This window comes from Phyllobates terribilis, unplaced genomic scaffold (assembly GCF_046119375.1).
Source record: "Phyllobates terribilis strain yellow unplaced genomic scaffold, ASM4611937v1 Scaffold_12__6_contigs__length_324123572, whole genome shotgun sequence".
Taxonomy (NCBI): Eukaryota; Metazoa; Chordata; class Amphibia; order Anura; family Dendrobatidae; genus Phyllobates; species Phyllobates terribilis.
This window is the reverse complement of record NW_027362772.1, coordinates 24,221,094-24,237,604: the sequence shown is the minus strand read 5'-3', so window position 1 is coordinate 24,237,604 and position 16,511 is coordinate 24,221,094. Positions and strand designations below refer to the sequence as shown.

Sequence of the window (16,511 nt, the reverse complement as noted above, 5' to 3'; positions counted from 1 at the left end):
TAACAATAGTAAGGGCCGACTGCTAACCCTCTAGCAATAGTAGGGGCCACCTGATGGCCCTCAACAAATAGTGAGGGCCGTATGATGGCCCTGCAAAAATAGGTTTTCTGACTCTCAAAGTCCCTCCTTCACAATTGAAACAGGATGTGTCTGATCATGTCTTACACACCACATGGCCAACTTAGGTAGCATAATGTTAAAATTACATTTACTGGCGAATCTATTTTTTCACCATTGAAAGCAATGCAAACATGCAAAAATGCAGCAAAAACACTACGTATAAACATAGCCCAAGTTGTGGAGGAGCATTTTTTTCTCTTATTTATTTTGCCTTGTATACAACTCATTATCCTGGAAAGAATGTTTATTAACATTTTTTTCCAGTAAAATCTATTTTATCTTCGGTTTTGTATGTTTTATTGTCAGTCCGTAAAAGTGGCGTAATACTCTGACACCATTGTTCTCAGCAGCGAACTGGGCATCAGACATGCTTCAAGGGGTCTTCCCCATGTTGTTCCCATGTCATTTCAGCACTGTTTCCATTGATTTGAGCAAGTTTTAGACCCCCTCCAAACCTCCGGGGAGGGGGCCCAACAGAAAATTGCTTGAGTTTCCCATTTTCCCATTGACTTCCATTATACTCGTTACTCGGGGAAAGCACCCGAGCACTGCAATTTGCTTGACTCGAGTAATGAGCACCCGAGCATTTTAGTGCTTGCTTATCACTAGTGATAACCCTTTAATGACTGGCTATCCATCATTGGTCGCAATATGGCTTCTATGATTTATTCGCACAGATTGTGGCTTGTAATCATATCTCAGAGCAGAATATGGCTCTCAGGGTTAAAAAGGTTGAGGACTACTGCTCTAGAGTATTTGACTCATTGTGCCTCTATTGAACACTGAGACTATTTGGTGCTCATGATTTATCCGCCTTGAGACTGTATGGGAGTCTCAGGATGGTGCTTTGTAGGTGGAGAGGGCGGGCACTGAAGGGTGGATCAGAGCACCTGGGAAAGTAAATGTAGTCTGGAGGCACAAAGGGAAGACTGGCAGAAAGTTCAGAATGTAAACAATAACATAAACTAAGTATGAATGCAGGAAGCTAAAGGTCAGCTAAAATAGGGTAATAAAGGAAACATTGAGGTTTGCGAGCTCACTGCATTGACAGCAAGATTGTTGTTTTTTCTTATTTTTTATTTCCAGAAAATCCTTAAACTATTGATTTTACCTGACCACACAGCGAGCCTTAACGAGGAAATACAGAAATAAGCCATACTCAATCTTAACGCACCTTCTGGAAAGAGACAAATAACCATAGCTCCTTTATACATGTATAACATGGAATCTCCGAAAGTTACTGATAAAACCAAACTTTTTATTCCCTCTTCGCAGCCAGAACATGCTCAGAAAAGTGTGAAGGATGAGGGCAGGTCTTCAAAGGCTCAAAAACACTGAAATCTCTCTCCTTCCTCTCTCCCACAGTAAACTTATTTGTTTCCCCCCCCCACCCCCATGATCTAGATGATGTTATTTATCCATATGGACTTGATCAGGGGGACAAAGTGACCCCAACGAATGATGATGGGACTTCCGACGAAGTGCAGCTCTCCATTGAGTTTACATTTTTTGGCAAAAAATATAAATCTCTTTACGTAAGAATATTTCTTCAATTCTTTATAATATCTTTTGTGTTATTTTTCAAGATTTTACAAAAATTTTAGGAACTTTTATTAATTGTTATCTACTGTCCTTGTCAAATATTTTTTTTTTAAAAATAATGAAAAATTAGACTTTTGGCCACCTGTATCTATATTACATTTGGCATTGTCACGGTAGTGTCAAGGTCCCGACCTGTAATCATGCAGATTAAGACTTAAGTGCAATGTTTTGTATGCAAAATAGACCTCCTCTTGGAAGAAAGATAACTGTGTCTCTAGCGCCACCTGTTGGTGATTACCCAGTAAGTCCATGTCCAGCCATTTAATGGGCAATTATCAGGATTAGCAGCCAAATGAGAGACATATTGGTTGCTCTAGGGAAACAGATTTGGGAATGTGATTTTGTACACCCGTGATGGGGTCAAGTTATTCTATAGCTAGAATTAATTTTGCAGCATTTTTATTTTTGCTTTTTTTTTGTAAGTTGTCTGTGATATTGCTCTTCAGTTCCGTTGACTTCAGTGGTGCAAAGCTGCAATATATCAGATGAAACGGTGTCGATTGTGATGTTTTTTGAAAAAAAAAAAAAAAAATCATAATTCAGGCTTCAATCTTCTTCTTCCTTGCCTCTGGGATAAGACTTGCTGGTGGTCATTTCATTGTGGCAATCCCAAAGTTACATGATTTAAAGAAGTAGACTGCCCAATATCCCATTTGCCCATTTTTAATTTTTTTATTAGTTTCCCTTTAATCTAAAGTTTATTGTTATCGCCCCCTGCAGGTGACATGTGGTATTTCAGGCACAATCTGAATCATAACTTTCTATGTTGCAGGTAAATAATAATGGAGTGATTTCATTCAATATGACAGTTTCCCAGTACACCCCAGATGCTTTCCCCCTCACTAATGGAGAAACTTTTGTCACCCCCTTCTGGGGAGATGTGAACAATGACTTGGGGGGCACCGTGTACTACCGGGAAAGCACAGACCCTAATCTTCTCCAGAAGATATCAGAGGACATGAAGAAGTACCTGCCAGATCTGCACTATAAGGCAACATGGGCATTCGTGGCCACCTGGGACAAAGTAGCATATTATGGTTCAAAATCTAACAAGGTCAGATATACATATGACCATTAATATATTGCTATCAATGGCGGTAGATGATGACAATCTCCAGTTTTGCCAATTTTGGTGCCACCTGTAATAAGAACTTTTTTCCTAATAACAAAGTTTCTAAACATAAATATGACATTTCCTCTATTAGGTGAACACTTTCCAGGCCGTCCTCACCAGCGACGGTTATAATTACATTGCCATCTTAAATTATGGTGACATCCAGTGGACGACTGGGACCGCCAGCGATGGAGACCCCTACACTGGACTGGGTGGGATCCCGGCTCAGGTAAGGAAAAACAAGAATAAATATTGTGTAATACCGCTGTAAGTCGTGTACCGGGAGGGTTCTTCAGGAGACGGCGGAGCCATGGTGGAGAAAACCAACGCTTACACAGTTCGTTCCCAAAATAACTATTTTACTTATTTAAGTGAATATTTTTACTCGGACAATAGAAATGTTTAAACATTATGCCGACATTAGCCAACGGCTGGAACCTCAGTGCTATACAGCATGGCACCTAAGCAATCTGTATTTACTACTTTTGTATAGATTTGCCTGCTGACGTGCCTGTCTAAACCGGCTGCCTATTACCGTTTTACACCCTAAGAATTGGATTAAATGTATGAGTGTAATGTAAAGGCTAGCCTACGGTGTAGCACTGAAGTTTACAATCTTACAAATAATTCCTCTTTTCCCCAACCAAATTTCCCTCTTCCTTCCCATAGTGTCTACAGTAAACTCCGAGGAACAGTCCGTCCTCAACTGCATTGAAAATACAAAAAAAAACACCTATGGTGACGGCACTTTAGCCGTAAATAAAGTCTTACACAGTTGTCACGGGTGTGTCAGATGTGACAGACAGTCGCCCTGCAGTTGGCTGCAGAAGATCTCTTCGTTTGGCATTACAGGCATCTTCTTAGATCTGTCTCACTCTAGGACCCAGCGGCTACCTTCCCCTTGCTAATTAACACCCTGGCCTGGGTGTATAAATACTTTCACTTTGCAGTAGAGAGGCGCCGGTGATATTCACATGACCTCTTGTGAAGGCTTAGAGCAAGTGCCGTTCTTACTGCCTCTCTGGTGCTAAGAGGACATGTGTGCCATCTCTCTGAAGTCGACTCAAGCTAAGCTACTTCCCCCGTGTCTGTCTCCCCTTGCTGTCTTTAGTTATCAGTGGGGATTGACTAGCGCTCACCACCCTTCCCTATATAGGGCCAAGCGCTAAGGAAATATAGGGATAGGTTCCGGTGCGGCGATTTGTGAGAAATCAATATAGGGAGCGTAGGGGAGACAGGGTAATATCAGACCAGCCTAGGAGGTCTCCACTTCCCCCTTTCCCTAGTGTCTGGGCTCCCTTCCTCTCATCCCTTCATGTCACACTTTGTCTTTCCTACACTGTGCGTGACAGCAGTTGAATAACTGTCCAGTACTAAAATACTGTGGAGAAACTTTCTCCTGTAACAAAATGGAGTTCAAGTAAGGTCCGAAGTCTGTTGTGGGCTGTATCGGCACCTCAAAGTGGATTGGGATTTTATTAGTTATTAAACCAGCATAAACCATGGCAGCAAATCCGAAAGTTCTGAACGCTGGTGTTAGCAACAAACGTTGTGTGAAGTAGGTAATGCAACTAACTTCAGGCTATATCTTAGCCTTGACTATTTTGGCTGCAATATGTTATGTGTGAACAGTTACTCATTGCGGGGGCCCTTTCAACAGGTGAGCGGTATCATTGATGCTTGTGGCTTAATTCCTCGCGGTGTCTAGCACGTCTTCACTGTAGGTCATGGCTTGTTATCATCTCTGGACAGGGTTTCAGACAGGAATTTCCTCAGACAGGTTTACACAATTATATTACTCTGGTGAACTGACACATATCTCACACCGCCACCTGCTGGTGATCTCTGGTATGTCAGCAGATATCTGCATTTTAGGAAGTTCCCCGGATACATTGTAATACTGTATATATATATATATCACAGGCTGGATTTAACAGCGGAGATGACACTCATTACTTCAATATTCCCGGATCCAGAACTAATGAGGTGCTGAAAATCCAGTCCACATCTAACGTCAATTACCCTGGACGATGGGTGTTCCAGGTCGATGACTTTAAGGTTCCTGGAGGCTGCATCTTCCAAGGTAATTCTTTATTTATTACAAGGCACAAGATAAGAAAAACAATTAAAATTATATATCTATTCATCCATCTCTTTGTCTATCCGTTCCTCCTTCTGTTCATTCCTCTGTCCGTCAGTCCCTCCCTCTCTCCCCCTATCTCTCTGTCACTCCCTCTATCTATTGTCTATCTAGTATCTATCATCTATCTATCTATTATCTATCATCTATCTATCTATTATCTATCTATTGTCTATCTATCTATTATCTATTATCTATCTATTATCTATCTATCATCTATCTATTATCTATCTATTATCTATCTATCTATTATCTATCTATTATCTATCTATTATCTATTATCTATCTATCATCTATCTATTATCTATTATCTATCTATTATCTATCTATCTATCATCTATTATCTATCTATCATCTATCTATCATCTATTATCTATTATCTGTCATCTATCTATTATCTATCTATATATATCATCTATTATCTATCATCTATCTATCTATCTATCTATTGTCTATCTATCATCTATCTATCTATTATCTATCATCTATCTATCTATTATCTATCTATCTATCTATTATCTATTATCTATCTATCATCTATCTATTATCTATCTATTATCTATCTATCATCTATCTATTATCTATCTATCATCTATCTATTATCTATCTATTATCTATCTATTATCTATCTATCTATTATCTATCTATCTATTGTCTATTATCTATCTATCATCTATCTATCTATTATCTATTATCTATCTATTATCTATCTTTTATATATTATCTATTATCAATTTATTGTCTATTGTCTATCTATTATCTATTATCTATTATCTATCTATCATCTAACTATTATCTATCTATTATCTATCTATCATCTATCTATTATCTATCATTTATCTATCATCTATTATCTATCTATCTATTATCTATTATCTATCTATTATCTATCATCTATCTATTATCTAACTATTATCTATCATATATCTATTATCTATCTATCTACAGTTAGGTCCATATATATTTGGACAGAGACAACATTTTTCTAATTTTGGTTCTAGACATTACCACAATGAATTTTAAACAAAACAATTCAGATGCAGTTGAAGTTCAGACATTCAGCTTTAATTTGAGGGTATCCACATTAAAATTGGATGAAGGGTTTAGGAGTTTCAGCTCCTTAACATGTGCCACCCTGTTTTTAAAGGGACCAAAAGAAATTGGACAGATTAAATAATTGTAAATAAAATGTTCATTTCTAGTACTTGGTTGAAAACCCTTTGTTGGCAATGACTGCCTGAAGTCTTGAACTCATGGACATCACCAGACGCTGTGTTTCCTCCTTTTTGATGCTCTGCCAGGCCTTCACTGTGGTGGTTTTCAGTTGCTGTTTGTTTGTGGGCCTTTCTGTCTGAAGTTTAGTCTTTAACAAGTGAAATGCATGCTCAATTGGGTTGAGATCAGGTGACTGACTTGGCCATTCAAGAATATTCCACTTCTTTGCTTTAATAAATTCCTGGGTTGCTTTGGCTTTATGTTCTGGGTCATTGTCCATCTGTAGTATGAAACGACGACCAATCAGTTTGGCTGCATTTGGCTGGATCTGAGCAGACAATATGGCTCTGAATACATCAGAATTCATTCGGCTGCTTCTGTCCTGTGTCACATCATCAATAAACACTAGTGACCCAGTGCCACTGGCAGCCATGAATGCCCAACCCATCACACTGCCTCCGCCGTGTTTTATAGATGATGTGGTATGCTTTGGATCATGAGCTGTACCACGCCTTCACCATACTTTTCTCTTTCCATCATTCTGGTAGAGGTTGATCTTGGTTTCATCTGTCCAAAGAATTTTCTTCCAGAACTGTGCTGGCTTTTTTAGATGTTTTTTAGCAAAGTCCAGTCTAGCCTTTTTATTCTTGATGCTTATGAGTGGCATGCACCGTGCAGTGAACCCTCTGTATTTACTCTTATGCAGTCTTCTCTTTATGGTAGATTTGGATATTGATACGCCTACCTCCTGGAGAGTGTTGTTCACTTGGTTGGCTGTTGTGAAGGGGTTTCTCTTCACCATGGAGATTATTCTGCGATTATCCACCACTGTTGTCTTCCGTGGATGCCCAGGTCTTTTTGCATTGATGAGTTCACCAGTGCTTTCTTTCTTTCTCAGGAAGTACCAAACTGTAGATTTTGCCACTCCTAATATTGTAGCAATTTCTCGGATGTTTTTTTCTGTTTTTGCAGCTTAAGGATGGCTTGTTTCACCTGCATGGAGAACTCCTTTGACCGCATGTTTACTTCACAGCAAAACCTTCCAAATGCAAGCACCACACCTCAAATCAACTCCAGGCCTTTTATCTGCTTAACTGAGAATGACATAACGAAGGGATTGCCCACACCTGTCCATGAAATAGCCTTGGAGTCAATTGTCCAATTACTTTTGGTCCCTTTAAAAACAGGGTGGCACATGTTAAGGAGCTGAAACTCCTAAACCCTTCATCCAATTTTAATGTGGATACCCTCAAATGAAAGCTGAAAGTCTGAACTTCAACTGCATCTGAATTGTTTTGTTTAAAATTCATTGTGGTAATGTCTAGAACCAAAATTAGAAAAATGTTGTCTCTGTCCAAATATATATGGACCTAACTGTATCTATCTATTATCTATCTATTATCTATCTATTATCTATCTATTATCTATCTTTTATATATTATCTATTATCTATATATTGTGTATTGTCTATCTATTATCTATCTATCATTTAACTATTATCTATTATCTATTATCTATCATCTAACTATTATCTATCTATCTATCTATCTATCTATTATCTATCTATCATCTAACTATTATCTATCTATCATCTATATATTATCTATCAATTATCTATTATTTTTCTATTATCTATCATATATCTATTATCTATCAATCATTTATCTATCATCTATAAATACAATACAATACAATACAAAGAAGCTTTATTAGCAGGACCAAATAGACATTAGTTTTGCCAAAGCAAGTGAACAGTAGGGGATAGGGATGGGGACTGTGGGGATGATGGGGACTGTGGGAAACGACGGGTGGGGGCATATTCAGAGTGGGGGCTATGGAAGTCCATGGCATATCATAGTCCTCTTTCTCGCAGCCTATGGCATGCATTCACATATTGTGCTGCTATCTCCACCGCGCGCTCTTCTTCCCCCAGCAGGATATATGAATTCTCTTCCTCCTTCATGGATATGAAGTTCGGGAAGGGATCACAGAGTCTCCTGAAGTGAGTGTCCCTCACTGCTGAGTATTTGGTGCAATGTAGCAGGAAGTGGGTCTCATCCTCCAGTGCCTCCATGTCCCAGTGTGGGCACAGTCTGTCCTCTCTGGGCTTGTAGCTTTGCCTGTGCCGGTCGACCTTGATGGCCAGATTGTGGACACTGAGTCTATAGCGGCTCAGGATCTGGCGGTCTCTGGTGTCCGGGAGTTTCTCCAGATATAGAGCCAGTCTGTATCTCTCTGTAGGCTCCGGTACATGGTCAGTTTCTGTGAGGCGTTGATATCGTTCCTCCAGTCACTGACGTATCTCTCCTGGGCCTCATCTACCATCTTCCTGATTCTGGCTTTTGTCAGGCTGCTGTGGTTGTTCTTTTGGTCAGGTTGGGTTTGGGTGAGCTGTTCCGTGGGTCCTGGTTTGTTTGACCCCCTTAAATGTAGCAGGGCTTTATAGTGATAGGAGCTTGGATTGCTACTATGTAGGTGAGCCTGGAAGGACAGCGTCCTCTTCAGGACTGCTAGGTGCAGTGGGAATCTGCCCAGCTCAGCCCGACATGCACTGTTGGTGGTGCTCCAATGGACCTGGAGAAGGTGCTTACAGAATTCCAGGTGGAATATTTCTGTTGGGCTGGAATCCCACCTTGACCAGTCAGGGTATGTGTGAGGACCCCAGACTTCGCTGCCGTACAGGAGGATTGGGGTGATGATGGCATCGAAGATTTTTAGCCAGACCCTCACTGGTGGCTTCAGATGGTAGAGTTTCCTACGGATGGCATAGAAGGTTTTGCAGGCCTTGTCCTTTAGGGTCTCTATGGCGTGTTTGAAGCTCCTTGATCGATGAATTTCCAGGCCCAGATAGGTGTACTTGTCCGTTTCTGTAAGAGTGCAGTTGTTTAGCACAAATGGGTGCTGGTCCAATCTTGTTTTTCTCTTCTGGAACACCATGATGTTGGTTTTGTTTGGGTTGATAGGTAACGCCCATGTGGAGCTGAATTTCTCCAAGGTTTTTAGATGGTCTTGAAGACCCTTCTCGGCTGGTGATAGCAGCAGTAGGTCATCTGCATGCAGCAGGAATTTCACCTGGACGTCATGGAGTCTGAGACCTGGTGCCGCTGAGGATTCTAGGGCAGTGGCCAGCTCATTGATGTAGATATTGAAGAGCGTTGGACTTAGGCTGCAGCCCTGTCTGACTCCTCGGCACTGCTGGAAATCAGCCGTTCTTTTCCCGTTCACCCTCACGCTGCAGCGGTTTTCAGTGTGGGAGCTTTTGATGACATCATAGGTCTTTCCTCCTATTCCGCTGTCCAGCAGTTTCAGAAACAGACCCGGGTGCCATATTGAGTCAAAGGCTTTTTTAAAGTCTACAAAACAAGCGTATATCTTCCCGTGCTTTGTGTTGTGGACGTGACCTGTCTTTGTATAGGTCACTGAAGTACTGGAGCCAGATGTTGCTGTTTTGGATATGTATGTTGCTTTTCTTGCTTTTTGTGCCCATGTGGTTCCATAGCTTCCAGAAGGAGTTGTCTTGGAGGGCGTCTTGGAGTTGGTTAAGTTTAGTGGAGACGTAACTCTGCTTCTTCCTCCTGAGAATGGTTTTGTATTGCCTTTGTATGGTGTTGTAGGCATCTCTGAGGTCCGGGTGGTTGGGTTCTCTGTGTTTCTTGTTTGAGGGTGTTCTCAGGCTCTTCCGAACGACTTTACATTCTCTGTCAAACCAACCGTAGATCTGTTTTTCTTTTGATCTCTTGTAGTTGACTTTTTTAAGGTCGGACAATTCGGCCATGGTGTGGAGTATATCAATGAGATCTTTAGCAGCTTGATTCACACCTTCTGGGTTTGACTTGTACTCGTAGTTGTAGAAGTGGTGCAGCATCTCCTGTATTTTGGGGTTGCTTGGAACCTCTTTATATTTTGTTGCTGACGCCTTAGACCATTTATAGGATGGAGGCAGGTTGAAGAGGCCGTTCAGCTGGGGCTTTTCTGTTGATGAGTTCTTTGAAGATTTCATGTATAGAAGAAGTTGGCTGTGATCTGTCAGGTGCAATTGTGGGGTGACAATAAAGGCGCTGATATTTGCCGGGTCCATGTCTGTAATGGCATAGTCAACATCACTACTTGTTACATGTGAGTTTAATGTAAATCTTCCTAGAGAGTCTCCTTTAGTACAGCCATTGAGTATATGAAGTCCTAAACTTCTGCATAGGTTCAGGAGCTTTTTGCCACTTTTGTTGACTGTACTGTCATAGCTGTTTCTCTCTGTGTGTACTGAGCCGTAGACGTCAGATTCTGCTCCAAATATGTAGCTGTTTCCGTCCGTGGTCAGAAAGTCTTTTTCTCTCCCTGTTCTGGCATTGAGGTCTCCAAAGATGAGAACTTTGCTCAGGGCCTGGGCAGCTTCTCTTTGTAAGGTCTCAAAGCTGTGTGGATTAAAGTAGGTTGACTCTGGCGGGGGTATGTAGGTAGCGCAGAGGTAGACATCAGACTGAGAGGTGAGGATGGAGCTGCTGATTTTGATCCATATGTGGCTGTCTCCTCTCTTCATCAGTTTGATGTACGGTTGGAGCTCCTCTTTATACCAGACCAATATTCCTCCTGAGCAGCGGCCCTGTTTGGTGTTTTCATTTTTCAGAGCAGGGACAGAGATTTCCCTGAATCCAGTGGGCACCAGGGATTCGTTTTCAGCTCTTGTCCATGTTTCCAGGAGGATCTGGATGTCTATATTTTTCAGTCTTTGTGTAAAGTCGGGGTCATATGTTTTACGTCCAAAGGCCGAGGTGGTCAGGCCTTGATGTTCCAATTGCTAATAGTAAGTAAGGTAATTTTTTCTATATAACTTGTGTGCATATACAGCACAGACCAAAAGTTTGGACACACCACAGATTGTTGGAAGACCATTTCCGGTGACTAACTCTTGAAGCTTATCAAGAGAATGCCAAGAGTCTGCAAAGCAGTCATCAAAGCAAAAGGTGGCTACTTTAAAGAACCTAGAATATAAGACATATTTTCAGTTGTTTCACACTTTTTTGTTAAGTATATAATTCCACATGTGGTAATTCATAGTTTTGATGCCTTCAGTGTGAATGTACAATTTTCAAAGTCATGAAAATACAGAAAAATCTTTAAATGAGAAAGTGTGTCCAAACTTTTGGTCTGTACTGTACCTTGTAATGAGTGTGGTTGTGTAGGACACACCGGATTTCTGACTGGTTTATTAATGACGTTCGTTTCATCCAGTCACATTAATTTTTTGCACAATGTGCGGAGCAGGGTCTTTATCTCCTCCATGTCTCTGCTCTGCATTTGTCTTCTCTGGATGTCTCTGTTTTGTATATCTCTGTGTGAGGCTGGTGGTCTCCTTCATGTTGGTATACTCTGATGGTCCAGTTTTGAATGCGGGTGTTTGTTTCCAGTTTTTTGTGAGATAATTGTGGTTTCCTGTCTTTTCATTGCCGGGGGTCTTTTCACAGAATTTTGGCTGGTGTTAGGTCCAGGCTAAGGGTCTCTGTTTAGTATGATGTCCTTCAGCTCCTTGGCCAGGAGGCTGACCCCTTGTTTGTTGAGGTGCTTGCTGTCATACAGGTGATGGTGATTTATGGAGGGGTGTTGTGCCAGAGTCACGCCTGGCACAGATTTCATTCTAGTCGTTAGGTCCATGTTGATGTCCTGGATAGTTTGGCTGGTTATATCCGTTCTTGGGAGCAGAGATGACAGAATGATTTTGCTTTCCGGGAATTTTAGTTGTGTTGTCCTTGCTAGTTGGGCCAATTGTCCTGCGATCTGCTGGTGCTGGTCTGGCAGGTTGTTTGTACCTGTGTGTATTATAATATGATTTGGGTTGTTAAATCGTGGATTATTGATGACTGTTGTCACCTGTTCAATGGATGCACAGCGGATTTGATTGACTCTTCTTCCTGGGAATAGACGCCGTGTGTTTAGCTACTTCCCATTTGAGTCCATTATTAGGACGATATCAGGACTTTGTAATGTCACTGGTGGGTTATGTGACTGCTGATGGGGGTCTGTGCTGGAGACTATGCTGGTGGCAGTTTCTCTTCTCTCTTCTATGGGTCTGGTTTCTGGTTTGTTCGTATTGTTGGGTTTATTTGGCATCTCGGTTTCCTGGTCAGTGGAGGTCACGTTGTCTGCACCCATTCTGGTTCCCATGGTCCCCTCTTGGTTCAGATGTCCAGGTATCTGTGGTTTTAGCTTTAGCTTTTCCACCTCCTGTCTCAGCCTGGCATTTTCTTGCTTCAGTTCACACATTGCTGTTCTTTTTCCTGCAGTTCAGACCTGTGCTCACGTTTCAGTTTGTGTATTTCATTGATTACTTGGTCATTTGCATTTCTGTCACCAGGGTTTCTTTGAAGCTCTTGCTTAAATTGTACAAAGTCTCTTTCTAGGTCTCTGAGGGTCTGGGGTGAGGGGTGTGAAGCATTGGGGGCAGCAGTGGTGTTCCTGGATGTGTCTGTTGGGGGGTGGATATCAGAGGTGGCTGGGGCTTGTTGTTCCTTATGAGTTTGGGCCTGGAGTTTAATATGAGGGAAACTGTCTTCAAATTGCTGTAGATTGTCCTCAGTCCGTTGTACCAGGACAGTGCCGGTGTTGTACAGGCTGATGGTAAGTGAGTGGCACTCGTCATCTTCATGGTCTCTAATTCTGATCTGCCGACCCTTACTGTTATCAGACTTGGTTATATATTTATATTGCTTGCACAGGGCTGTGTGCCAGGCCATTGGGTGGTATGTGAAGAATAACACATTGGTTTTTCTTCTTACTTCTTCTATAGAAGTAAAGTCCACATAGAGGGTCTCTGAGTTATCTCTAATTATGGCATGTTTTATGGTTTTATTGCTCTTCTGCCCTTCAGAGAATGTGGTCTCCAGGATCTCTGACCCCCTGCTGGCTTGTGTCTCCAGATCAGTGCAAACATCATTTACTTACTTCTGAATGTCTTGTACTAAATTAAAATTTTCCATTTCTGTAATAATTCTAATTCTTATTTCTGTGAGGTGTAAGTTCTAGAAAGACTATGGGTTGTGGTGGGGCTGCAGGATGGTCCTACCTGTGGATGCTCAGTCCTCTGGATGTCAGACCTGGTGCTGCCTGTTTGCTGTCTCTCCTCCAGAAGATTCTTGTTTAGTCCTTTAAATCTTATAATTTCTCCTTTTCCATAAAAATCTTTAGTCCAGCTTAGTCCGGCTCGCTTTTCTCATCCGCGGAGTTGAATTTTTCCAGGTTATGTCTTACAGTTTACTCATTACAAGATATAAAGTGATGAAAGTTCAGGAGCTCATGATCTGTCTATTGTCTATCTATTATCTATCTGTCATCTATCTGTCATCTATCTATCTATTATCTATCTATTATCTATTATCTATCTATTATCTATCATCTATCATCTATCTGTTATCTATCTATTATCTATCTATTATCTATTATCTATCTATTATCTATCTATCATCTATCTGTTATCTATTGTCTATCTATTATCTATCTATTATCTATCTATCATCTATCTATTATCTATCTATTATCTATCTATTATCTATCTATCATCTAACTATTATCTATCTATTATCTATCATCTATCTATTATCTATCTATTATCTATCTATTGTCTATCTAGTATCTATTATCTATCTATCATCTAACTATTATCTATCTATTATCTATCTATCTATCATCTAACTATTATCTATCTAGTATCTATCATCTATCTATTATCTATCATATATCTATTATCTATCTATTATCTATCATCTATCTATCTATTATCTATCTATTATCTATCTATCTATCATCGAACTATTATCTATCTATCATCTATTATCTATCTATTATCTATCATATATCTATTATCTATCTATTATCTATCATCTATCTATCTATTATCTATCTATTATCTATCTATTATCTATCTATCTATCTATTATCTATTATCTATCTATTATCTATCTATCATCTATCTATTATCTATTATCTATCTATCTATCTATCTATCTATCTCTGTATTGATCACACTTGTGATGTTACTTTACATTATTTCTTTATCACAGCAAAGTTTGCTAAGGAAGGTGATGATTTCTGGAGCGAGGCCTCGTGCAGCACTAAGTGCAGGTGTCAGGGTGGTAAGGTGTCCTGTGCGGAGGAGCGCTGCCCGGCGTCCGGCACCTGTGAAGCCTCAGGATCTTTCTTCACCTGCAAGACCCAGACACAGTCCTGCTTCTAAGACAATGGCGTCCAGACGTCATCCGCCATAACATCTGACATCACTAATCTCTACAAGTGCAAAATCGAATCTAGTCACAGCCATGGGCAACCTATTGTGCAATCAATGGCATAAGAGGTCCTAAAGAGCAGTGAGGAGACCTCCTTATGGTCCTCCTTGTATAGACACTTATGTATACATTACTCCGCTCATTGCTTCAAATGAGTGATATAAACTGTGTTTTATATATAGAGGATCATGCAATAATAAAACTCTTCTGACCACTTGTCATGTCCTTGTTTATACATTGGATAAGTCATTAATATCGGAGTCATGAACAACCCCTTTAATTCTCTTCTTTCTGTTTCCCTCTGTCCGTTCTGTTTGATGTGATAAGTCGGCTCGTCTGGTCTCAGACAAAATAATAAAGCCATTAATGAAAATATCGTAGGGTGCTACACTTGTATATGGAGACCAAAGACATAAACATTTACCAAACATAACAAAAGGAGACGTTCGATTAGGTGTGAAAAAATCACAAATATAAATAATTACATAATAAAAAGTAATTAAAAACTGCCCACGGTCTGTATTACCAGTCACATGGTGATATCATGTGCTGAAATCGCAGAAGAAATGGGAGAGATGACAATAACAGCATTCAACCCAAGACTTCTAAGTTGTGCAAAGTTTCTCAAACAAACAGTAAATAAAACCAAGATACAACAGAGGAAGAGAGAAAGAATATCAAGCCTGTGAGCAAAGCACAGGAATGACATCTCCAATAGGGATAATAATAATAATAATAATGTGATATCCAAATAGGAATAAACACACCCAGACAGGGCAGGACTGGGGCAAAAAAAACAGCCTTGGCACCAAACCAATCCAGCCCCCATAGTATAACACTCTCAGTGTATATATACAGGACAGGAGGAGTGGTACTGTGCAGTGTATATATACAGGACAGGAGGAGTGGTACTGTGCAGTGTATATATACAGGACAGGAGGAGTGGTGCTGTGCAGTGTATATATACAGGACAGGAGGAGTGGCACTGTGCAGTGTATATATACAGGACAGGAGGAGTGGTGCTGTGCAGTGTATATATACAGGACAGGAGGAGTGGTACTGTGCAGTGTATATATACAGGACAGGAGGAGTGGTACTGTGTAGTGTATATATACAGGAGGAGTGGTGCTGTGCAGTGTATATACAGGACAGGAGGAGTGGTACTGTGCAGTGTATATATACAGGACAGGAGGAGTGGTACTGTGTAGTGTATATATACAGGAGGAGTGGTGCTGTGCAGTGTATATATACAGGAGGAGTGGTACTGTGTAGTGTATATATACAGGAGGAGTGGTGCTGTGCAGTGTATATATACAGGAGGAGTGGTACTGTGCAGTGTATATATACAGGAGGAGTGGTACAGTGCAGTGTATATATACAGGAGGAGTGGTACTGTGCAGTGTATATATACAGGAGGAGTGGTACTGTGCAGTGTATATATACAGGAGGAGTGGTACTGTGCAGTGTATATATACAGGAGGAGTGGTACTGTGCAGTGTATATATACAGGAGGAGTGGTACTGTGCAGTGTATATATACAGGACAGGAGGGGTGGTACTGTGCAGTGTATATACAGGACAGGAGGAGTGGTACTGTGCAGTGTATATGTAGCACCCTGAGGATTCGGCTGCTACAGGGGTATTGCACCTCAGCCAGAGGTGTGATATTCCACTCCCGGGTAAGGATGGAGTGTGGGACTGAGCCCAGAAAGCTGCATGCACTACACACATCCCATTTCCGAGGAACAGACCAACGGTACTCCCACTTAGAAATGTGCAGGTACGACCGAGTCTGTTCCTGGCTGGAGTGGGAGGGGGGTGGTACATCCCAAGTAGTGTAGGGGCAGATAGGGGGAGCAGCCTGGGTAAAGATAGGAGCTCATTGGGTGCTGGTCACCTGAGCTCACACATAGAGGGAGTATTTAAGGTGGGCACCATCTAAGATCAGGGTCAGTCTTTGCAGAGGAGTCAGTCAGTCTTTGCAGAGGAGTCAGTTTGCCACAGTCGGTCAGTCTGTGAGGAGTCAGTCAGCCTTTTGCAGAGAAGCCAGA

General features: G+C 41.0%; 1 protein-coding gene across 1 annotated transcript; it reads left to right on the top strand.

Moving 5' to 3' along the window:
• Window positions 1–1,341: 1,341 nt before the first annotated feature.
• On the top strand, window positions 1,342–14,678 carry LOC141171640 (alpha-tectorin-like). Its single transcript, XM_073655307.1, has 6 exons — window positions 1,342–1,414; window positions 1,486–1,655; window positions 2,495–2,776; window positions 2,928–3,065; window positions 4,760–4,919; window positions 14,240–14,678. The coding sequence occupies exons 1-6, from the start codon at window positions 1,342–1,344 to the stop codon at window positions 14,410–14,412; spliced, it is 996 nt and encodes a 331-aa protein (XP_073511408.1). The 3' UTR covers window positions 14,413–14,678.
• Window positions 14,679–16,511: the final 1,833 nt, after the last annotated feature.